The sequence below is a fragment of the Onychomys torridus genome, chromosome 12 (genome assembly GCF_903995425.1).
Source record: "Onychomys torridus chromosome 12, mOncTor1.1, whole genome shotgun sequence".
NCBI classification, from domain to species: Eukaryota; Metazoa; Chordata; class Mammalia; order Rodentia; family Cricetidae; genus Onychomys; species Onychomys torridus.
This window is the reverse complement of record NC_050454.1, coordinates 17,495,109-17,520,597: the sequence shown is the minus strand read 5'-3', so window position 1 is coordinate 17,520,597 and position 25,489 is coordinate 17,495,109. Positions and strand designations below refer to the sequence as shown.

The window sequence follows — 25,489 nt, the reverse complement described above, 5'->3', positions numbered from 1 at the left end:
TGTGGACTGATTTCTGGCAGGCAGATTCCAGGGAATCTCAGCACGTTAGAGCATAGACAAATGACATTAGAAGGTATACAGACTCTGGAATTGATATGCAAACTTGGAAGTGTATGGAGACCCCTGTACTATTGGGGCTAACCAGACAGTATGCAGACTGGAAAGAGAAAGGAAATCCTATTCAATTCTGAGTTTATGAGTACCTTGGCGCCTCATTACTAACTCACTTGCGTTGGTGGTTAGAAAACAAGACAGCAGAGCCAAGACAAGACAAAGGGAAGGCGTTGCTGCTTCACTTTTCTATGGAGCCAGCTTCAAAGACAGGCTTAAGAAGTGTTTCCCGGCTGGGTATGGAGCGCACACCTCTAATCCCAGCACTCGGGTGGCAGAGGCAGGTAGATCTCTGTGAGTCTGAGGCCAGCCTGGTCTACAGAGTGAGTTCTAGGACAGCCAGGGATATGTAGAGAGAGACCCTGTCTCAAAAAAAAAAAAAAAAAAAAAAAGGTTTCACTATGTGAGAGACTGAAGAAAGTGATGAGGGATTCCTGGTTGGATAAAATTTTCTTTAGGGCCCTGAAATGATTTAAATCAGAATCAACCTATTAATAGACATTAGGAATTCCTATGTGGGTTAACTTTATTTCCTGCTTTTTTCATTTTTATAACAACAATTCAATAAATGAAGTATTTGCTTTGGAGTTACTATGCCAGGTACAGTGAGGCACACATCCAGGGAACGAGACTAAAAATCCTCAGGTACGGGTGGCCTTGAGTCTTTGCCTAGTGGCTTCTTATTTTAACTAACATCTGCACATAGCCATTCACTCATTTTTCTTAAGGACCATTTCAACAGTGTATGCTATATGCTAAGATAGTGTCTTCTGGTCCAGGGTATTATTGGAGGAATTAGACAAGGCCCCAAGCCCAGACTAGGAAGGCCAGGGAATGCCCCCTGGTGGAGATGATGTCTGGACCAGGTCACCTAGGGTAAGAGTTAGAAAGGGCTTGAGCAGAGGGAACAGTATGTGTGGACAGAGAAGTGTCAGTGAAGTACACTGTGTTGGGGGCCATGTGACTGAAGTTAGGGGTCGGTGGGAGGTCCTATTGAGAAGCCTTCCAGGAACAGAGTGCTTGGGCAGACTTTCGAAGCTGAGGAAATGGAAGTGACCTGGCTAGGGGAGCCACATTTAAAAAGACACCCAGCAGAAGGATGAGACTGTCACTGTCGGGGTAAGCCAAAGGAGTACTGGACCAGAGCAGAGGGATAATACCTACACAGCAAGCAACAAAAACCAATGTTGGTAGAACTCGGAGTGAGGAGGGAGTTTGATGAGCCAGTATGTGTGGAACAGTGAACAGAAACACAAGATCTGAAGCCTGCAGGTGTCTGCTGCTTTCTGATCTGGCAGATAGGAACTTTACTCTCTGCAGAAGCTCCCGCGGAGCAGGTCTAAATGCTCAGATACCCCCAAGTTGGGGGAAAGGATCAAAACCAAGTGTCGTAAGTGGTGATGCATGTCTGTGATCCTGGGTACTTCGGAGGCTGAGGCAGGTGGTGTGGTTCACTTTAGCCTAGACAATCAGAGGCCAGCGTGGGCAACATAGTGTGCCCTGACTCAGAAGAACAACAAAAATCAAACCCCTAAACCCCAGCTTTCTCTCCTGGCCCCCCCCACTGCACTTTCAGGTTTTTTGACAGCATGCATTCCACTCTCTAGATCAGTGGCCTGAAATATGACAGAGATAGATAATTTTGTATTAACTGTGGCTACAAAATTTCTGTTAATTTTCAATGTGTTTTATTTTTTTGTGGGGTGGTGGGTTTTACACACATCACAGTGCACCTATGGAGTCAGAGGACAGCCTAAGGCTAAGGTTCTCAACCTGTGGGTCACAGATATTTACACTACAATTCATAATGGTAGCAAAGTTACAGTTATGAGCAGCAATAAAGTCATTTTATGGTTGGGGTCGTAACACTGGGAAGGTTGAGAATCTTCTTCCACCATGCAGGTCTGGGGATCAAATTCTGTTGTCAGGCTCGGTAGCAAGATCCTTCACCTGCTGAGCCATCTTACCAGCCCTGAAACACACACTCTCTCTCTCTCTCTCTCTCTCTCTCTCTCTCTCTCTCTCTCTCTCTCCTCCTTTGTGTATTTATGAATAACCCATATATCTGAAATAGCAAGATTGTATCATTTAATCCTGCTTTTTGTTTTTTGTGGTTTTACATTTGAGACAATTTGTTCACATAAAAATAGATATGAATGAATGAGATTTTTTTTTTTACTCACTCCTAAATTCAGTATCAAAAACCAGTCATTTACCATTAAGTATTACTTCTAATGATCTATAATTCAACACCTTACTTAGGGTTTTTTGTGTGCTGAAAGGGGATAATTGGAAGCTTGATTGAAAAAGTCTTCATTTCCCAGCTACCGGGACCATTTACTTTAACTGAATATTACACTTCGTCTAATCTGTTTACTCAGAAAGGACTGGGGGAATAAAAATGTTAATTTTTATAACTTTTAAAATCCTGTTTCTTACTTTGATAGGCTAAAGAGAAGCTTTGTCATGAAAGGATGTGACAAGGCCTTAGCTTATTTTTCTTTGTATTGACATAAATTAATTATACATAATAATGGGCATCCTTATGACATCTCCATACATGTATATAGTATATCCCAATCACATTCACCCCTTGCCTTTACTCTCTTCCCCCCACCACACACTTCTTCTTCCTCCCAACTGGCCCCATTGTAGCAGGCTTTCTTGGACCCACCAGCCCCAAAATCATGACTCAGAGACTTATTATTATGAATGTTCGCTCTTAGCTTAGGCTTGTTTCTAGCTAGCTTTTTTCCCCCTATTTCTATTAATCTATGTGCTATCCCAAGGCTCATTTACCTCATCTATGTACTGTTCATCCTGCTTTCCTGCTTCTTCCATGTCTGGCTGGATTCCTCCCCACCCTACCTTTGCTAGTTGGCCTCTGGCCTGGCTGGCTGGCTACTCTTTTTTTTTCTCTCTGTCTGCCAGCCCCGCCTATCCCTCCTCTGCCTAGCTATTGGCTGCTCAGCTTTTTATTAGACCAATCAGGTGCTATAGGCAAGCAAGGTAAAACAGCAATACATCTTTACATAGTTAAACAAATGCAGCATAAACAAAAGCAACACATCTTTTCATGGTTAAACAAATATTTTGCAACACAAACAAATGTAACACATATTTATGTAGTTGAACAAATATCTGATTCCACTATTCTATTTTAGGTTTGGGGGCATTCACTAGTGGTACTGTTACATCTAAGAATCCTGGGTCAGGTTTGCTTTCTCTGTCAAGTAAAGATTGAAATGGCAGGAAATAAAGCAGTCACAGCAAACACAAGAGTTTTATTGAAAGCAAACTGCATGTGTCCCACCCAACTAAAGAGAGAGGCTAGTTTCCGCAAGTGGGAAGGGGAGCCAGACATTGAAATCTGTTTTTCTCTTGGAGGGCTGGGGGTTGTAAAGGTGACCTAGGAGGGGTCTCCTACCTCTCACTTTGTCAAAGCCAGCTTAGTGAAAGAAGAGTGGGCTGGCTGGCACCCAGCCCATGTCTGGACCTGCCTAGGACATATGGAGTTTAGACAGGCCAGTCAAAAGGGGAGGGAGTGATGTCCTGGGCGAAGAAGCCAGAAGTATGCCATCCTTCTCATTTATGTCCCTCTCAGCCTGCCTCCTGAATGTCTCTCCCTCTCCCATCAACCATTAACTGCATAAAAATCCTTTGGGGGGGCATGGAGTCTTCCTCCATCAAGACAGGGTGTGGATGGATCCAGTTGTGTGGGCAATCACAGCAGCTGGGGTCAAGAGCGCAACAGTCACGCCATGCTTAGAAGCCAGCATCGGCCACCACCTGAGCCTTCTCCATCTCTTTCTATTCCTTCTACAATGTTCTCTGAGCCTTGGAGGGCATGATACAAACATTTCATTTATGGTTGTGCATCCGATTGTCATTTATTCTTAGTACTTTGTCCAGTGAGGAGTTCCGGCAGTAACTGCAACTACTTCCAAAAGAAGCTTCTCTGAACAAAGCGGACAGTTGTTAGTTTAGAAGGCAGTTTGATGGGCAAACCAGGTCTCTTTAGGAAAACAGCAACAGCTCCTCCACTAGGGCCTATATCTGAGCAATGGGCTCTTGGGGCTTACAGTACCAGACACATATTCCTTCCCGTGCATTGGTATCAAATCCAATCAGATAGTGGCTGGCCACCTGGTGACAGACCTGGTATTGTTGTAATGCTGGACTTTAGCTAGTTGATATTGTACACGGGGTCCAAGGCTGAGAAGACTGGTGATGGCAATCTCATCCAGCATCTGCAGAGCACCTTTGGGCACTGAGGACTAGCCAGCAGGGAATAAATATTCCAGCTTGATTTATCTGTCTCGTGACCAAGGCATGCGGCATCCTCAGAAATAGGTTCTGAGCAACCAACAGCAAGCAGCTCTTGGTTGGCTCTTTCTCACTACAGCTTTCTTTGTTTTCAGGAATCCCACATTAAAAAAAAATGTTTTAAAGGTAACTGTTGACAGTTACTTATTTCCCAACTTCCTTGTTGCATTGTTTTCAAGATTTTCAAACTTAAAAAAATTGCTGACATTCATTTAACATTTTCAGATCTTAGTTTTGGTTGTGTCTGCTTTTTACTAATATCTATCAATTGGACAAAATAATGGGTTTCAATGTGACATTTTCAGACATACATATTAGGTATTGTTGTGGTATGAATAAGATGCCCCCCTAGGCTAAGAAATTTCAATGCTCAGTAGGGAGTGGGGCTCTTTGATAAGATTAGAAGGATTAGGAGGTGTGGCCTTGTTGGAGAAAGTGTGTCACTGGGAGTGAGCAGGTTGTGAGGTTTCAAAAGCCCATGGTAGGCCCAGGTTCTTGCTCTGCCTGAGGATCAGGATGTAGCTTTCAGGTACATCTCTGGCATCATGCCTGCCATGCCTGCTGCCATGCTCCCCACTGTGATAATAATGAATTAAGCCTCTGAGATTGTAAGCAAGGCCCTAATAAAATGCTTCCTTTTCCAAGCGTTGCCTTGGCCATGGTGTCTCTTCACAGCAGTGGAACAGTGACAAAGACACCTAAGACAGGTCTATTTAAAAATAATTGTGGGGATCGGTACAGGCAAAGTCCTTAAATGAATAGCTACTTAGAGTTGTCCTTTTGTTGGCATCTGGAAGACATGCACACCTTGGGGAAATCTGCCACAGTGCTCCTGTACAAGTGAGTTGTTCCTTTGCCGACGGGACAAAAGTGATGGTGAGCTAAGGCAGGAAGTAAGACCCAGCAATGGGCTGCATTCATCAGCAGCTCAATTCTGTTAAAGGTACATCCGCAGAAGTCCACTGAAAATGGCAAAATGGGTCCCCTAAAATGATCTGTGCCTACATACCTACTGATGCTTGTGCTAATCCATTTTAAGGCCACTGGTGCCCCCTTTCTGGTCCCAAGAAAATGGAAAACTTCAGAGAAGCACAGTTAAGTTAGTGGACAAAACAAAATCCTGTCAACAGAAGCGGTGTGTTATGACAGCCAGCAGAGCACTGATTAGAAATAGCTAATAGATACCCATAAGAAAATAGCATTCCCCCAAGAATGATAGCCATATACCAAAGATAAATATCTCTTGGTTTACCGGTAGCTGGCATGGCTTTGAGAGGGAGAGAAACTGACCAGACCACTAAGTCAAGATTAACGTTGAATGTTGGTAAACTTCGTTATAATGGGACTCATAAAGTACATGATTTACAATCTATGTATTCTGTATTTCTTAGTTCGCTTCTTTTGGAAAGCCTAGAGCTTCACTTTCTGCATTGGGGGGTCACTCGGTTTGTCTGTTAAATATATACAATCTAGGGGCTGGAGAGATTAGCAGTTAGGAACACCCACATCGGGCAGCTTACAACTGCCTGTAATGCCAGCTCCAGGGATCCAACGCTGTCTTCTGGCCTCTGCAGGCACGCCTCCCCACCCCCACCCTCACACACATGAGAAAACTAAAAATGTCCAAAAATATAAAATTGTTATCTTATTGCATAACATAGAATTAAGGGATGTTGCCGGGCGGTGTTGGCACATGCCTTTAATCCCAGCACTCAGGAGGCAGAGGCAGGGGCAGGCGGATCTCTGTGAGTTCGAGGCCAGCCTGGGCTACAAGGCAAGTTCCAGGAAAGGTGCAAAACCCTGTCTGGGGGGGGGGGGGGAGAATTAAGGGATGTGAAAGAAAACAGATGAAACCTTGGAATCCAGATTTAAATCCAACATTGAAAGAGATTTTTATACACCTCTGAGTTTGAAAGCAACTGATTGGAGTTTTACTGCGGAGGTGTGGGTTAATTGTAACTGGAAGTTGCGTAAGTTCTTTAATCCTATGGAAGAGCCCTGGCAAACTGTATGTTGTGCACTGGCAAACGTCCACTGGGATAGTTGAGGTCCAGGGTCAGCTCCTGGCACCCCTCTTTTCCCTGTGCAGTGATTTAGCTGTCTTTCAGCTATGAAGAAATGCATTTCTTGCTTCTTCTCCTGTTTTCCCTCAGTGTCTTCTGAAGTTTAAGGTATTAAATCAATGCAGAAATTCCACTGAAACCATCGGATTACTTAGAACAGGATGTTACCTGTATTTTAAAAACTACAATGAAACCATTATGTGTTAAGTATCTATACACAGCTCTACCTGTTAAGTGTTCTAACACACACCATTGAGATGAGGATAATGGCAGCAATCAGGAAGACCTACCTCATGCCAATCTGATGGCCCAGTACATGAGTTCCAAGAAGTCCACTTCAAAATGGACAGAAAGACAACAGTGACTGTATAGATGGACACCGCAGGTAAGGTAAGACATTTTCTTTTCTCAATCATGGTGGAGGCACCGACAACAGGTAGATTAACAAGAGAAAAACATACAGATTGTTTGAACCTCAAACAAGCTGGGTGTTCCTGATAGTAAGGCATACTTCTAAGATTCTGCTTGGTTTCTCCATCTTTGAGGACAACGATGCTCCTTCCTCCTAGGATGAAGAGCAGACATGTAGAATAAAGTTTTTTGTGAGCAAGTTCATGGAAGAGGCAGCTGGTTTTACAACCTGATTTGGGGGAGAAGGAATAAGGAGTGGTGTGAGTACCCTCACTTTTATTTTTGTTCTATTTTCTTAGATGCCCAGGTAATATATGATGGAGTAGTGTGTCTGCACTCCAGTGGCACTGAGGTGGAGAGACCACCTAAATCTTCAGTTAGGTTCCAAGTAAGGGAATGCGTCCATGCTTTTGTATCTGGTTGCCTCTACACTGAATGAGAATATTGGTCAAGAACTCTGGAGAAAAATAGCAATGGATAACAGCTATTACTAACAACTTAAATTATCAAGAAGATAATTAAGATTCAATAATCAAAAGATAATTCTGGCAGTTACAATCATTTATTTTTTGTATTATATTAAATTGTTTACAAGTAGGATATATGACTAAGTTTTAAAAAGTCATTGTAATGATAAAGCATGCAGGAGACCTTGGTGGGTTGGACCACGGTGCCCTGGTGGGTGAGGGAGACATGCCATGCAGATGCGCTGGCGGGCTGGGGTGTTGTCACAGTGGAAAGTCACTCACAGCATGCAGGCACTTGTCCTTGTGGAGAGTTTATTATAATAGAAAGATGCGAGACAAAGAGAGGGAAAGACAGAGAGGAGGAAAGAGAAAGGGAGGGAAAGAGGGAAAGCAGAGGTGTGGACACCTCATGGCGAGGAAGGGAGGAAGGAGAAGAGGAAGAAGAAGGGGTTTTTCCTTCAAGAAGGCTTCACATCAGGACGCAGGGCAGGTCCCCAAGGGGCGGGTCAGAATGCCAACAGTCATGCTTCAAGAACTTTCTTTTGAGGATGTCAGGCAAATAACACTCATTTGGTAAACAGCTTTATTTGCTGCTACATATACTTGTAACAAATTCACTTCAGATGATTAGATTAAAATTTATTTTTTCTTAGAAAACTATAGCTCAAAACTAAGTGCAAAAATGTAAAAGTGTAAATGTAAAGTTCACTGTGAAGCCCAACAGCTTTATAAGGGCTGCTCTAGCCGGACAGACACTCACTGAGACCTGTAGACTTTGGGTGTGTGATGTTTATTTTATTTACAAGTTTTTTTAAATAAAAAAGTTCATAAAATTATAAAGAAAAACTATAGTTCAAAGAATCAAGCTGGTAGAAGAAATGGAATTGATGATTATTAATATATCAAGTCTGATCCCATAGCCATTGCTGATGGGTTGCTTTTATCCCCCCATCCTTTAAAAAAAAAGATTTATTCATATGTATTTTACATGTATGCAGAGTGCTTACAGAGGTTTGAAGGAGGTGCTGGATCCCCTGGAAGTGAGTTGTAAACTGCCCATGTTGGTGCTGGGAATCAAACCCAGGTTCTCTGCAAGAGCAGCAAGTGCTCTTAACCACTGACCTTTTGCTCCAGTCTCCCCTGCCCCCCACTTCACCACCTCCTCTCTCTTCTACAGGGTTACTTTGGCCCTGGCTGTCCTGGAACTCTCTCTGTAGACCAGGCTGACCTAGAACTCAGAGACCCACCTGCCTCTGCCTCCGGAGTACTGGGATTAAAGATGTGCACCAATGCCCAGTTCTTTTATTTCTTAATAAGAAAGATATGATAGAAATTGGAATGGGTTTCTTAATTAAGAAGAAAGAAGAGAAAAAGGAATGGGTTTTAACTTACTTTTTATTAAAATTTTTGATACTGGAAACAAATCTAATGCCTTGCACATGCTATGTAAATGCTCTACTGTTGAGTTGCATTTCATGCCCCTTGATTTAATTTTTAAAAGAGAAATATGAAAAGTTTTAGATAGTTTAGATAGGACTTTGTATAGCATTTGGTTTCTACTTTCCCAACTTTACAGCCTCTGCCACAACAGCCTTGTGCCAAATTCCACACACAGATCATAATTTGCATAACACAATTATATCAGAAAACAATCAAGGCATCAAAGAAGCCAAAACTGGTCTTGCCAGTGAGGAGGTAAAGACAGAAGGAACAGCCCAGCTCGGGAGAAGTGCTCTTCCAATCCCCAAGATTTCAATCCTCACCCTTTCTGAGCTGCTCAGATGCCTTCCCAGCATACCCTGCCTTCCCAAGTCCTTCTGAAATTTAGTTAAAATGAATGGAAGATGAACTTAGTAGTTCTTACCTGATTTTAAAAGAACTGCAACTGTGTATTTATATTACTATTTTTTAATTTGGTGCAAAACTAGGGAGCAGAGAGCTTCAGCATAGCAGAATCTGGATAATAAGGTGTTGAACACAGTAGCCAATTATAGTCCTTTTTTTGCAACCAATTTTATAAACTAAGGAAGAACTGGGCTGAGAGAATTAAACTGGCAAAAAAGATGGTCTAAAAAATAATGATGAACAATTATGCAAACACATAAATATCACTGCCAAAAAGCTGTGGCGTGATTATGAAACCTCAAATAGTGGTTCATAATTTATGTGAATGCGTTACTCTGGAACTTACTTAAATACAGTGTTAACTCAAGGATAATATTCTTAGTTTCCTGTTCATCATATTAAAGGGCATTTCAGGAGCTGAATCTCCTCTAAAAACTAAAACCCAAACAAGACAAACAACAAACAAACACCAAAGAGGCAGTAAGTCTCTCTCCTCCTGCCCGCGTTCAGCTCTCAGATTTCACCCAATTTCCAAACAGAAAGCAGAGAGACACTTGGAAAGCTGCCCCCCAAGGAGCGGAGAAGCCGTTGATGGCTCACAGAAGCCTTCTTTTCTGGTCTGTTCTCCATATATTATTAATTTGTATTTCTATTAACTCCAGCTATTAGTTGGTCTCTCCCAGACACCAAGCCTTTTCCAGGGGAGAGGAGACAGGGTTGCTATTCTTAGGCATCCCTGTGTGTAATGAGGCTGGAGGAAATGAAATAACACCACTTGGCTTCTTTAAAAATGACAGAGATGGTTTGGGGTGGACAACTCAGGGGTGGTTAACATGACCTTCCCCCTCCCCCCAAGAAGGTATAACAACACAGATTTGTTTCTGAAGTACTTAATTAGGCCTTCAGCAGCGAGTGTGGGAAAATCGCAGACCTAAAACGCCCTCTGGTTCGAAGCAAGAGTCAGTCTTCTGTGCAGTTCTCCTTTACTGCACTGCTCTGACACTATCTCATGTCCTCATGAGGCTTTTACATAAGCTGTCAACAGGACAAGGAGGTGAGCAACACAGAGAACAGGGACTAAGCACGGGCTTCCACATCATTGCTTTCTTTCAATTTTCCACGAGAGGGTGAGGTAGCGTTTTGAGATGTTTTCATCAAAGCCTGAGAAGTTAATAGCTGTGCAAACTGCCACCGCTCGCTCTTCCAAAGGGTGAGTGCAACTCAGTCGTAATGGAAGTTCTTTAATGCTCCTCCTCCAAACCGCTTTCGATCAGGAAAACCTGGGATCTGGAGGCAAGAAAGAGTCCTGTCAGGCTTCAGGCAGAAAGATTCAAATATTAAAACTGAACTGTTTCCTCTTTCAGGTTCTCGCATGCCAGCCTGTTGCTCATCACAAAACCAGCTGCTCTCTAAGGTTTCACTCAGAAAACCGTAGAATCATAAATAATAAAAAGAAACTCTCCAAATATGGAAGATATTTGCCAGCAAATTGGTGGCAGTGTCGTCTGGAGTCCGAAAGGACAGAGCTCCTGAACTCACCGACTGAACTTGAACACAAATGGTCTGTGCTGTGGAAGACTCTACACAAACCCCTTTCAAGACTGAAGCAAACTACCTCTGTCCTTATGTTACAGGGTCACCTCTTCCCTGGACTCTTCTGGTAGTACAGATCCTTGCTCACCTCTGCTTAGGTTTTCTCCTTTTTATTCAAGAGGCCAGGAGAAAGTAAGTTGTCTCTACCTACAGAGAGCTTCTCTTAACTTAAAAAAAAAAAAAAAAAATTCCTTTCTGGGAAAAACATTGGAAACCATTTCTTTCAAAATTTAAGAATCCATTTCATCAAAGAAAGATAGATACCAACCTGATTACCTTCTCTAAAAAAGTACCTCTTCTCTATGACCTGTGAGAAACAAGCATAGACTTTAGGGCTTAGCATATTTACCCGGGAAAAGTGACAAATTATAATGGTCATTAATGTAACTATAGGAAATACTGCCAAATTAAAAATCTTTTCAACATCTATAGACATTTAATAGAGTGAGCTAAAAATCTGGTGCTGGGGTTGGAGGAATGCTCAGCAGTTGGGCACTTGTTCTTTTCAAGAGGACTGGAATTCGGTTCCTATCACCCACACTGGGCAGCTCACAACCACCTGCAACCAGCTCCAAGGAATCCCACAGCACCTTCTGGCTTCTGCAGGTACCCACACACATGGCATTCACTCAAACATACACAGAGACACAGACACAGACACAGACAGACACAGACAGACCTTTAAAATCTGGTGCTAATGGGGTTGAAACTGTGAAATTATTTCCACTAATGCCTACTCATTCCAAAAGGAAGGAACAATATACTAAACAACTAATGAGCAGGATACAGTGCCACACGCTATAACTGTGAGACTCTGTAATCGATCCCAATACTCAGGAAGCAGAGGCAGGAGGAGCAGGAGTTCCAGGCAAGCCTGGGCAACTTAGTGAGTTTCAGACCATCTGGATTATATAGTAAGGCCCTGCCTCTAAAGAAAACAAAACTCACAAATAAATTAAACATAAAAACTAAATAAGAACAGAATGATGTCCCAACAGGTTCCTAGAGTATTGCAGCAATTGGGCCAAGTTTCCTAGCAGTCAGATCCAAAGGATCCACAAGACAACACAAATCACTACAGCAGCGCATCTATTCTCAAGAGGGGACTGTGGGAGGCAGTGAGGAATTCTGTGCATCCTGCATGTGGATGATGGAATGACATCAAGCAGTCAGTGAGCTTCCCTTGTGGGCTTCATTTGCATCCTTACTCAGTAGTTTCAGAGCTCGCTGCTTGTCGGCAGGAGGAGCAAGCTGAAGCAGCAGAGACATCTTCATAAAACATTGTAGCTGGTAAAGAGGTCACAAAATGTGTCCTAATACAGTGGGCTTGAGGATCATGCTTTCAGGTTGTGGAGAGTATTATATAAAATACTAATCCCATTCTGGGCCTAGAGGTGCTGCTATGATCACAGATGAGGTGTAGATAGACTAAGGCATTCACATCTGGAGTGATGATGCTCAGGATGCTGACTGAGAGCATGGCCTGTCCTTTCCGGCCTGGGACAGCTTGCTCACAATAGACTAAAAAACAAACTATTCAGGTGCTTTCTCTCTTGAAGACTATGTTTGGGTTAGTCATTTAAGCCACAAGAGACCCAGGGCAAAGATGCATTCATCGGCCTTTGAGGCAGAAAAGCTGGTTTCTGGTTAGTATATACCCTGAAACACCAAGCCCCAAAGGACAAAGTCTTTCCTGGTTCTCAGCGGGACAGGAAAACCTTATCATTCTGGCGCAGCAGAACTACCACCAGCTGAGAGAATCCAGGGGACTTGAGCTCCTCTGTAGATAGAACAAGTCCCGGCATTCTGGAAGGTTTAATCCACAGAAAAAGGGCAAACTGCATTGCCAGGTGCTTTGGTTTCCTATCAGTACATGTTGTGCAGACAAGGCAGCCTCCTTAATGACGGACTCCATGAGATCTAGACAAAGGGAGCTTTCTCTTCTGCTGAGAATCCTTCACCCCCAACTCACAAGTGCCTCTCTTACGCATATTGCCCCTTTCTTAAATCTAACCAAAGGACTATTTATTTATTTATTTATTTATTTATTTATTTATTTATTTATTTAAAATAAAGAAACACTTAAAACAAGCTGGGCGGTGATGCTGGCCACCTTTAATCAGAAGGCAGAGGTAGAGTTCGAGGCCAGCCTGGTCTACACACAGAGTTCCAGGAAAGCCAGGGCTACTCTGTCTCAATAAACCAAACCAAATTAAAGCAAAACAAAACATCTAAAAGTATGCTTTCCAAAGGTCCAGATCTGAAACCTTTCCAGATTAAACACAGATCTATAGAATGTTATTCTTATGGATAGGACTTTGTATTAGATGGGGACTTGGATCTAAATCAAGTCAATGCTGCAACATTTTAGGTTTGAAAACAATATGGAGAGGAAATATAATTCCCTGCACCACTTCCAAAAAAACTGCTAATATCTATGCAGCACTGAGCAGTGATCAGAAGCTGTATTAATTTCCTAGCTCCAAGCTTGAAGGGTTGGCTATTCTGAGAACTGTGAGAATCAGTGTCTGTGTACGTCTGTCCCGTTTGCCACACCCCAGTTAATAAGCTGTGAGTGAGATAAAATTTTCCTATTGGACACATAGGGAGGGGATTGAACCTCACAGTAACACACTGAAAAGGGGGTCAAATATTAGAGACTCGACTAAGTTAAAAGAAAATGACCTGTATGGAAGATCTGTAAGAAGGGGAGGGTCCTTCTTAAACTTTAAAACTTATTTTATTTTTATTTATATGTATATGTGTTGTGTGTGTGTGTGTACTTGCTTGATTGTATGTATATCCCAGAGGCCAGAAGAGGGCATTGGATTCACTGGTGCTGGAGTTCCAGGTGGTTATGAGCAACCTGATGCAGGCTCTGGGACCTGAATCTGGGTCCTCTGCAGGAGTAGCAACTGTCTTAACCACTGAGCAGTTTCTCCAGCACTAAAAAGTATTTTTCTTAAGAACCGCACTTAAAATAGATATAATACAGAAATTAATCTTTTTCAGTAATGAATGCCAAAAAAGTCCTTTACAAAATCAGCACCATGCAAGGCAGCTGCACAGCCCGAGATGAAGACAAGCACTAACTTAGAGTGTGTGAGCTGCACCACATCCTCATCTAGTCCAGGCAAGAGGGTGCCACGTGAGGAATGTGAGCGCTTCTCACAGGGTAACAGCAGGGATTCAAGGAGACAGACTTTACAAAATAATAGTAATATTTACATGGAAAATATTAACAGCTAAGAAAATAGAGGACTTTAATCTCTGTTCAGTGTCTTTTGGGATTTGGAATAGTGAATAATTACACAAAGAGCTAAAAAAAAAATGGGTAACTATAAAATGTCTTAAGGAGGGCTCTGATACTGTTTTAAGAGCCCGAATTGAATCCAATAGCCTTTACTCTTTGCTTAGGGAATGTCAGTGATGGAGTAAGTACGTCAGCAGGCCTTGAGCAATTATTCCAACAGATAAGAGATCAAAACAGGTATTCAGGCTGTGGAGTGTTGGGCAAAGGAACAAAAGGCCACAGCAGTCTACAAAGAGTTTAAGCTATCATATGTTAAGTTTAAAAATAACTTAATTGAAGCCATTACCTTATCAAAAAATCTACTGAGCTTGACAGCATTGGAGGAGCCTGCAGCTGAGGACCGTGGGTTTGTGCAATCCTGGAAAACAAAGACACATACAGAAGAGCCAGGAAGGGAAGCTCCTGTACCACTGTTGCCACTGTACCCTCTTCATACTAAGTCATCACAACTCTCATAAAACACAAAGCGATGTTCAGATTATGATGCACCAACAGGAAAGCACCAAAGAAGGGAAAGCCATTTAGGCCTTGCCATTGAGCAGTTTTGGAGGATACTGAGTTACCATACTCATCATCAAATAATTGCTGAAGGAAGCAGAATTACTAGCAGTTTATTAGCAAAACAATGGGACTGATCAGGTGACCTACATACGTTGACTTTGTCATTACAAACAGGACACACAGCTGGGCGGTGGTGAGACGGTGGTGGCGCACGCCTTTAATCCTAGCACTCGGGAGGCAGAGGCAGGCAGATCTCTGTGAGTTCAAGGCCAGCCTGGGCTACAGAGCGAGATCCAGGAGAGGCACAAACCTACACAGTGAAACCCTGTCTTGAAAAACCAAAAAACCAAAACAAAAAACAAAAAACAAACAGGACACACTTAAGGCCAGGAACTCAGTGCTCAACTAATGAAGTACTCTGCAGGCTGCATAATGGTTAGAAATATGAAAATAAGATTTAGTGGGCCAAAGAACAAACAGCTGGCAAAGATTTCTCCATTTCTTCATATACCGCAAAGACATGCAGGTTTTGATAATAAGCAAGAGATATATTATCATTATTCAGTAACATAATTAATATTCAGTAATATAACTCAGTATTATTATTCAGTAAGATTCTTTAAATAGGAACATGGAGCTCAGAGTAGGGGAAACAATCTGGGATATGAAGTCATGACAACAGCTTGCAAACGCCAGTGCTACCCCATCATTGCTTGTTACCAGTGCTGGCCCTCTCAAAGACCGAGTTGGCTTTGATGTTTACCTCAAATGCCACCAAAGACCAAACTGTGCAGACAACACTCAGGCTCTTTTGTGAAGAGAAGTGTCTTGTATGCATCTGTGGGCCTTCTGTGCCCCTTGAGAAATTTCTGAAATTATTCTTGCTATATTTAATAAGATGTTTTATAACAGCCAGGCTCACGTGTTCCATTCTAATACATTTAAAAGCAATTTCCCGTTTTGTTCATCCACAGCATTTCAAGGATCACACTTCAAACAGTGGCCAGAAACTATAATAGTTCTCTGTCCACCCACCACACAAAGAAAAAGGGGAGGGGTAGGAGGGGAAGGGGAAGCTGGCCGACTACAATTATAAAATACTAGGGAAATCAGGAATCCTGGAAGCCAGCAATCTCTGTATTCAAATATCTGTGCCAACATTTCCAGATTGTGTAACCTGCTTAAATCATCTAAAGTTGGGCTTACTCATTTGTGAAATGGGGACGATTCTACTTAGTTTTGTGAGATTCAATGAGATACTGCATGCCTGTCACACAACAGACACTGGAATATCAATTCTCTTCTTCATTGTAAGAAAATGCTATCAGATTGAATTTTTAAGTACCAAATCATTTAATATAATACAGGTAATCCCACATGTGTATTGAATACCTTGGTATATCACTGCGTACTCTGCTGTATTTGTAATAGTGTTTGAACACATTTCCGTACCAGTTGGGACAGACAAGAAATCAACCTTAGACCTGCATTACATGTTTTTGCAAAATGGATATTATCTCATCATCAGAATGTTAAATGATGATTCTAAATAAGAGTTAAAATTACTAAATTAAAAAAAAAAAACCCTTAAATCAAATAGCAAAAAACAAGTTCCCATCTTCCCCACAAAAATCAACTATTGGGCTCTACAATTCAAGCTGAGCAGGAAATCTGAAACTCCGTGTGTTTTGGGGTAAAAATTTTGGAGTTGGAAGCTGGGTGGTGGTGGCGCATGCCTTTAATCCCAGTACTCGGGAGGCAGAGGCAGGCTGATCTCTGTGACTTCAGAGCCAGCCTGGGCTACAGAGTGAGTGCCAGGAAAGGCTCCAAAGCTACACAGAGAAACCCTGTCTTGAAAAACCAAAAACCAAACAAACAAACAAAAAGTTTCTGGAGTTGAAAGGGTTATCTGTCATTGATCATGGCTGAGGGAAAGCCTGAAAATTAATAGCTCTAAATAGCTTGTCTATTTAAATATGGAAAATGACTATAAACTAAACAGACACACATGAGAAAAAATACCATATACAATAACATCAGCACCCATTTTTATTCAAATAATTTGCATTTGCATCTGACTTCATTTCCGATATATGAATTTTAGATCATACTTCTCCACAGGTTTAAGTAAATTCATACAAGAAACAGGGAGCCACCACTAATATTAGCCCCAGTCTGAGCTTTTATAGGTACTTGTTAAAGTTCTATTTTTAAACTCCCATATTCAGCTGCTCTCTTGCACTATAATTCCTTGTATCCCCATTGCCCACTTCTATACTATTTCTGTTGTGTTCTTGAAGGATACACTGACAAACTCCAGGTGTGTTAAACTTAAACTCTTGGGAAACTATAAGTGCTCAAGTCCTGTTGCTTTTCTTTTTGTTTTGCTAACGGCTGAAGCTGGCCTAGCCTTTGTAAGCTAAGGAGGAGTAATATGTGTTTAGCTGGTGGTCACAGAAAACAGGAGGCACCAGTCAAAGCCATATTCAGAAGCACATAAAAAGTTACTATTGGAACAAACTGTGTATACTTAATGGAAAATTTCTCTTTGAAAATAATGTGCAAATAAAGTAACAGCCGCACAGTCTACAGAGGAACCGTATTTATATAATTTATACAGCAGGGGTCCTCTGGAATACTATGGCCCAACGCTGACTACCCAGGAGGTTACACTGGGCATTCATTCATTCCATGGTGGCAGCTACAGAAAAGGAGGACACACTGCACTGCACAATAATAACAACGGATGCAGGCATGAGGGAGTCAGACACGGCTTGAGGCGGTACTTATAGATACTGATTCACTGAGCAAAAATGCCAGGCTCACCTGAGCAATCTGTAAAGCCAGAGTACTGCAGAGGCTGCAAGTCATTGGGAAAGGCATGTTTCTCATGCATGAGGCCAGCACCACATTACAGAAACCATCAGAAGAGTACTGCCCCTGCCAGCTCTGTGGACACAGAGCTCTAACTTGAAGGACAGTCACTAAAGACGTTCCGAGGCACTGTTGGTGATAATAGGCAGCGAGCTTAGGGTAACTGTGGGTATAGATGGTTTCAGAGTTCTTTTAGAGCCAACATTTTAAATCTTAGTTGAAGGACTGATAATCAGGTGGGAATTAGGAGTAACTGTAGAACCCAGGCTCCACAGTCAGGGTGCCTTATTTGGCTTGATTGCATGTTTCTCTTGTCTTCATCTTTAAAATGGAGGTCAGTGTCTAAGTTCAAAGGTTGATGTGGAGATGGAACGTGTGATGTGATAGCTGTAAAGCCTTAAAACAGCAGTTGGGGAATAACTGCTCTAAGAGCGCTGGCCATTTGCACTATCCACAGTTAACACTGCACACCTGCAAGGACAGTGCTCCATGGACAAGATGGCAACCCTGCTTATGAACAATGACGCCGTGTAACCATCACTGAAGCTGCAGGTGAGGTCTTCTGGGTAATGTGAACTGGTTTGTATGCGCTCGGCTTCCTAGCCTCGCTAGCCCTCTGTTCTAATTAAACTAGCTATCACAGCGAGGTTCTATATGCAAAACTTTATATAAATTAGTCTTTCGGATGCACTCCTACTTTCCAGTTTGTAACTTTCTCATTTATCTGTTTGTGTGCCTTTCAAGATAAATTCTGTGTCGTAAGCTGTTGAGAGGCTCGATCTTTCTTTTGGTTTTCGAGACAGGGTTTCTCTGTGTAGCTCTGGCTGTCCTGGAACTCGCTCTGTAGACCAGGCTGGCTTCAAACTCACAGAGATCTGCCTGCCTCTGCCTCCTGAGTGCTGGAACTAAAAGACTTTTTCAAAAGCAACAATAACCAGCATACAGTGCCACCTTAATCAATATGATTCTTTTGAATTTGGTATGTTTTTAAGTTTTCTCAAGAAAGAGTCTATAGTTTGTACTAGTCACAGAATACAGTTTGAGGATTCCAACAGATCAATGTGAAAGCTCAAAGTGAAAGAGACCCTCATGCAACATTCTAGATGCTGATTCTGGTCTGCGTTGTATGTGGTGAGCCTCTACTTTGAGTATGAAGCCTCTTTGACTAGAATATAACCCAGACACATTAGTGAAAACACATACCAAATTAATCTCTTCAGCATTGAAGTCCTCAGCCAAGAAAGCAGTCCTAATTAAAACTTCATGGCGCTTGGTTTCATGAATCTGGTCCAGTTTAGTCCCTATTACCAACAGTGGGATTTGGTTATCAGCAAATTGTTCTCGGTCATAATCCCTGTGATAAATAATCATGAAGAGGTGAATAGAATTTACCTTTCCAATGAAGATGTGTAGTATTTAAATGCAAGATGCTTACGCAATTTTGGTGATAATTAACTAATTCCCGCCCATCATCACCTAGCAATCTTTCCCCCCCTAATTTCTTCCATGTGCTTATTCATTATCAACCCATCATCCATTGAATTCCAATTACTCATCTTTTACTCAACGGCTGTTCCTGTGGGTCTTTCTAACAGATAACCTGGATCATCGAGGGCCTAATGTGACTTAACTGTCCACACTGCTCTGTCGTCAACAGGTGCCAACTTCAAAAGTTTTCAGTGTAGAAGCAGAAAGTGGGTCTAACGCTCAGTGTGTGGAAAACCCAGGGGCCTAGCATGCAGTGCAGGTACTCCATGCACAAATTCTCTAACTTGCAAATGTATTCCTGGCTATGAGTAGTAAAAACAAAAATCTTTTCAGAGTGAAAAGAACTAGGGCAGCTGCAGGCTGGAGTGAAGAGAGCCTAAGTGAGACTAGAGTTTGGAATGGGAGGGGAAGGGAACAGCTGAAATATTAAACATAATAATAAAAGGTGGACAAATCAGAACCAAATTATTACCCTAACATGACAGCCCCGAGAGACAAAGGACCAACCATCAGAATCTCTCAGGGACAGAAGGGGGTCTATTATAATTCATTTTATTTCCATTTTGCCCAAAGGGCGGAGTAACAATACGAATGATATTTCTCATTACTGTTAACTAATTGAAATTCTATTCACCTGTTAGAAGTAAAATAGTGCTAGATCTCTGACATGTTATAAGCTCTATTTACAACAGTCAGCAAAATCTGCTTTTGAACAATCAATACTGCATAATTCAATCAATAAAACCCACGGGAGCACAGCTTCTCTTCTATCTTGTCTTTCTCTTTGAGCAGTCTAAGCTGGCATGGGAGGAGAGGGCCACTACATCTCTCTATCCTTTACAATGAGCTTACAGAGCCTCAGCTATAGTCCCATCTCAGAACACGGTTGCCTTGAACTATATAACCCATCTCATCTAAACAGCATCGTCTGTTTTATCTGCACTGAAGCCGACACTAGCTCAAACTCAAGGCCTATGAACCAGCACCTTCTTACCTACACACGCCTGACTTAGGAGACGTGCTTTGAACTGAAATTTGAATTACTAGAGTAGGATGAGGTTTCGGGGTGCCTTCCTTCAGAATTATTTCTTTCTTATATTCACAGATCCTCTCGTGGAAAAATTTGTGTTTTCTATCAAGTACCATCTTTGACACATACGGTCTGCTATTTGAAATCTTATGTACTCTCTTGTAGATTACATGTATGTATATATGCCTGCTCTCTTCTTTTTGTTGGCTTTTCATTTTATCAAGAAGTATATTCACTCTAAGTGCATACAATGATTCATCACTTAAATACTAATTTTAAAAGAAAATTATACCACATTGATTTTGGTTTTCCTTATCGCCTCTTTCATAAAAATTATCATCCAATTGAAATTAGATCTTGAAATCAATCATTACATAAAAAAACTGATGGAGAATTTTATTATGGACAGATATGGCTGGCACTTCCCCAGAAATCTATATTGTTTTATATACACAATAACCCTTTGAAAAACAAAAACAAATATGCATCTTTTCAGCACTATAACTATCATTGAAATAAGATTTAAGAGCCAAGAAATATACTTAAAAGACACAATCGGGCTTTCGATTTTGCTGTATTATTCTTTAAAGTGCTGCCAAGGATTGAACCTAGGGCTCCATGCATGCTAGAGAATGGGTCTACTGAGCTACAGGGTCAGAACTCTAAGGAGGAACTAGTTGCACAGGCTCACGCTTTCAAAGGGAGTCAATAGAACAGAGTCCGGAAGTCGACCTGTACAGATACGGTCAGCTGACTTCGTCAAAGGAATGGAGGGACTCAGTGGAGATAGGATAATCTTTTTAACAAACGGTGCTGGAACAAGTGACATTCAAATCTAAAACTAACTGGAGCCCAAATCATACATATTATATAAAATTAAAGCAGATCATAAATCTATTACAAACCCCAAATTATAAAACTTACAGAAAAACACAGAAGAAAATCTGTATGACCTGAAACTAAGCAAACAGTTCTTAGAGCCAAATCCAGAGTAGGAAAACTAGGTAATGAGATTTCATCAAAATAAAAACCACTGCCACCAGAGATGCCATTCAGATAATGGAAAGACTATGTATAGGCTAAAATATTGAACCAATCACACATCTCACAAAGTTTTATTTTGTAAAGTGAATCCTCACGGTTGCAGACATATTTAAAACCAACTGTAAAGTAATTCCAGGCTTACCCGTTTGTCACCAGGACTCCAGATGGGACCAAATCTCTATTGAGAACTTCCAATGACCAGCGATATAAGTTTTGAGATGACTTCTTATTTGTTAAGTCATGTACTAAAATAATACCTAACATAAACAGGTAAAATGATGTCAGTACTCATCAGCGCCTCTTACTTTATAAGCAACAAGGACAAGCTTAGTAATACAAATCTCAGGGGCTTAGTGATCTAGTATTCAAGTATGACTAACAAAACCAGACAAGTATTTCAAAATGTCCTCTATAAACATTTTCAAAAACCTAACTATAAAGCTTTGCCACTAATATACTTTTAAAAGTGTTTTCTTTTTCTTACCCAAAGACTAGCAGAATGTCATAAAATATTCAGAATGCTTTTTGATACTCTCATCCAGCAGTCCCCGAGTGCCAACTTCATGCTTGGAACTGCTTATAGGAGCACTTCACCAATGAAGAACATTACTTATTAACGGATTACAGTCAATTCAAAAATTATACGGGTTCTGCACTGATAAAATGTATTAAAATAGCATCACTTTAATTGTTACAACTGCTATTTTTCCTTTAAAACAAAACATAACAAAACAAAACAAAACAAAACAAAACAAAAAACCCAAACAAAAAACCCAGGGTCTTCTACACCTAGGATACTGGCTTGGCTCACTGAATCACAGCAGCTGCCATGGGGGTGCTGGGAATCAGAGCTGGGTCCTCTCCCAGAGCAGCCAGTGCTCTTAACTGCTGAGCCATCTCTCCAGCCCCTCAGTTGTTATTCTTTAGTAAACAAATACTGAACTGGAGAGCTTTGGAATCTCATCAGTTCAACAGTTTAATCTCATTGTTCTTCGAACTCACTGCAAGCTTGTTACTTTAAGAGATCTGTCTGGTGAGTTCACTGTAGTGACACATGCTTATAACCCTGCACTTGGTAAACTGAGGCAGAACTTCAGTTGGGGGCCAGCCAAGACAACATAGCAAGACCCTGCCTTAAAAGGCAAATGAGAGGGAAGGAAAACGGGGGACAAGGAGGGAGGAAGAATGAACTGACTCAGGAAAAAGAGCAAGAGTCTACAGCCATTACCACTGCGAATATGCCGTCTCATCTCAATTAGCAAAAGAAACACACCACTAGACGAGAGTAAGAGGACGCAGTCAAGAATGGATGTGGGCTGGAGAGATGGCTCAGTGGTTAAGAGCACTGACTGCTCTTCCAGAGGACCCAGGTTCAATTCCCAGCACCCACATGGCAGCTCACACCTGTCTGTATAACTCTAGTTTCAGGGAATCTGGTGCCCTCTTATGGCCTCTGCAGGCACCAAGCTTCAATATGGTGCACAGACATACATGTTGGGCAAAACATCAATAAACATAAAACAATAAAGATCTATACAAAAATTTAAAAATTAGAAACAAATGTTAAAAAAGAAGTATGAATTGTAGAAAAGACATGGATTTTTTTGAGACCAAAGAAAACAACAAAATGTACAAGGCTCAGAAATACAAGTAAATAGATCAACTAAAGTCCTGGATGGAAAAGCAAAGGTAATTATTGTAATAAAGTGGAGATAAAAGAAAAAACTTCAATGTCTGTTGGAATTTAGAACATCATCTTGTGATACAAGGACAACAGATTTCTACACTTTTTTTAAATTAAAATTATTTTTTTAGAATTTCATACATGAGTACATTTATCTAATTTCCACCCTTCCTGCTGTCTCCTCCAACTTCTTCTGTGTCCCTGTTCCTTCTCAAGTTCATGTCCCCTTTAATGACTGTTACATTTGTATGCATTTATAAACACAGCCTGCTGAGTCTATTTGGTGTTGCTGCTTGTTTCCGTGTTTAGGGCTGATCACCTGAGGCTGAACCACCTATCAGGGGATCGTCCCTCACCCCTCAAGGATTGACTATCTTCACTGGCCGTTAATTGCCCTGTAGCTGTTCACCTGGAGACCGGGCCTTGTGAAACTTATTCCATCCACAATGGCACACCAACTGGTCTTGTTTAGGTGAGAATATTTTTAAGGTAACATGAATTTGTAGTCAAGTGTTATGATGGCAAAAGATTACAGAAAAGCAGAATAAAATCTCACTGGGGCACAAGAATGAGAAACGCTCACCTAGGTTGGCTATTAGATGAACAACAAAACAAAACAAAAACAACTTCAGAATTTTATCTTTTGAGGATCTTTAGGGGAAGCTTTTCCGCTCTTAAGAATGCTTGAGCATTCTTAGAAAAAGCCTTCTTTCTTCATTTAGGCTGAAGAGTTTGTCTTATAGAATGCAAGCTAGAAACATCAAATTGGGGCTAACTTGACTGACATCTGATGAGAATATATTCTAACTTAAAGGGGCTGGAGACACTTCATAGGCTTTCTACTGAGATCAGTAGCCTGGTTCATCAGAGTGAGAAGAAAAGAAAGCATACTTATTTTCAGAAATGTTTCACCTGGAATACCTACATAGGCCAGGGAATTACTAAGGGGTCATGGGGAGGGGGGTTAAAAGGAGGTGAGATAGAATGAACTTGTATTAAGGGTTAAAAGGGAAGTACGGAACAGGAAGGGTTAAGCTTGGGATGGGGTGGAAGAGCAGAGTTGAGGAAGGGTTATGGAGAGGGATAAATATCACTAAATACCCTTTGAAAAAGATATATGAAAAACTACTACTGTTGAGCTTCTAAAATGAGTATATAATATACACATAAAAGAGTGAAAATAGAGTAACCCTATAGCAAGGCACCAATGCCCCGGCTAGACACCAGAGGCTAACAGATTAGACTGTGACATGCAGATTTAAATCAAGAGTTTAAGCACATCAGCTTCCTCACAGTAAGATAAGCCCAGCAGGTCACAGCACTTCACATCAGACAATAATACTTCTAGACCATTCAAATACAGCAGAAATGAAAAGTGTTTACCATTTACAGAGTTGTAGAACACTGCTCTTGTGCTTTTCACACTGCTGGCACTGCCCACAGAGCCTCCAACATCCCATAATTCTATATAGTAGGTCTTCTCTTCTGGGGTTCCTTCTTTGTAGTCATGAACCTAAGGGGTTAATGAAGACAGGTGTCATTAAAGCCACCACACAAACTGGTGAGCACTCATTCGTGGAAAGCAGTGGCCATCCTAGTAGCACCCTGCCGATGCTGGTTATCAGCTCCTAGCTCTCACGCCTGCTCTTGACTAGTTCAGCTGCAATCTTTCGTCCTATTTGACCCGACATTTGACACGAACATCTTCTGACACCCCCTCCCTGCTCTCAAAGCTTTAGTTCCTTCCACTAAGCACAAGTCCCATGACCCACTCTTCTTCCCTCTCTGTCACTCTCTATCATTCTTAGCTGTAGTCATCTGACAAAACTCCAATCCTGGCAACAGCCTCTTTCCCCTTGATTCTGCCCCTGAAATTCAGCTTCCTGAGTTGGTAGCTCAGAAAACTACATCCTAGCAGACTGAGTTCTTTTCTAATTCCAGTGTGTCCCAGAGTCATCCTCCCATCAATTCTGCTGTCCACTTTCCTTTCCCTGATAATAATTTCATTCTTTCGCTTCTTTTTGAAATTTCCAGTATCTCTTCCATAGACCCAAGAAGAGGTAACTTTTATCACCTAGGACTGAATAATAATAATAATAATAATAATAATAATAATAATAATAATAAAAAAAGAACTTCCTCCACCCGTTCTTTCTGCCTCCTTGAATGTATGCCCATAGGATTACTTGCCTCTGCTATTACTTAGGCTGTCTGGGCCCCTAAGGCGAGGTCTGAATCCTCTGTGCAGTACATCCCATCCCATTTCATCTGGCAAAGATGCAGTTATACCATTCCCGCTCTCCAGCATGCCATTTCCTCCTCTGCTGGGTAATTCTCAACAACATACACATATGCCTTGTCTTCTTTCAGCTACCATGCTTCTCTGTTCATTTTCATAGAAGGCTCCAGAAAGTTACCCATTTCCAGCTCTACTTTCCTCATCTTTTTAAACATAATTTTTTGGAGAATTCAAAACATGTATTTATAACATTTCTATTTCTCTTCTTCTCCCAGTCCTACGGTATCTGCCCTCTGACCCCACAACTCCTCAAGTTGATGATGTTAACTATTACTGTGTATGTATATGTGTGTATACTCATACATCTACTGAGTCTGTTTAGTGTTCCTGTATGTAGATATGTTTAGGGTTGACAACTTGGGATTGGCTATTCTTCCAGGGATTCTCCTTCTTAGCAGCCATTGATTACCCGTAGCTCTTCATCCAGGGGTGGGACCTTG

At 41.5% G+C, this 25,489-nt stretch overlaps 1 protein-coding gene across 2 annotated transcripts in view; it reads right to left on the bottom strand.

The window, feature by feature from the left end:
• Positions 1-8,755: 8,755 nt before the first annotated feature.
• The window catches only part of Rabl3 (RAB, member of RAS oncogene family like 3), a 33,306-nt gene continuing 16,572 nt past the window's right edge, over positions 8,756-25,489 (bottom strand). Inside the window, exons 3-8 of one of the 2 annotated variants that reach the window (XM_036203617.1) lie at positions 24,134-24,263; positions 21,209-21,323; positions 18,708-18,858; positions 14,416-14,487; positions 11,085-11,123; positions 8,756-10,510 (exon numbers count right to left, since the gene is read on the bottom strand). In XM_036203617.1, coding sequence (XP_036059510.1) covers positions 10,445-10,510; positions 11,085-11,123; positions 14,416-14,487; positions 18,708-18,858; positions 21,209-21,323; positions 24,134-24,263 — 573 coding nt within the window. In that variant the 3' untranslated portion in view covers positions 8,756-10,444. The remainder of the gene's footprint in view (positions 10,511-11,084; positions 11,124-14,415; positions 14,488-18,707; positions 18,859-21,208; positions 21,324-24,133; positions 24,264-25,489) is intronic. The other variant, XM_036203618.1, reaches the window with a different exon arrangement.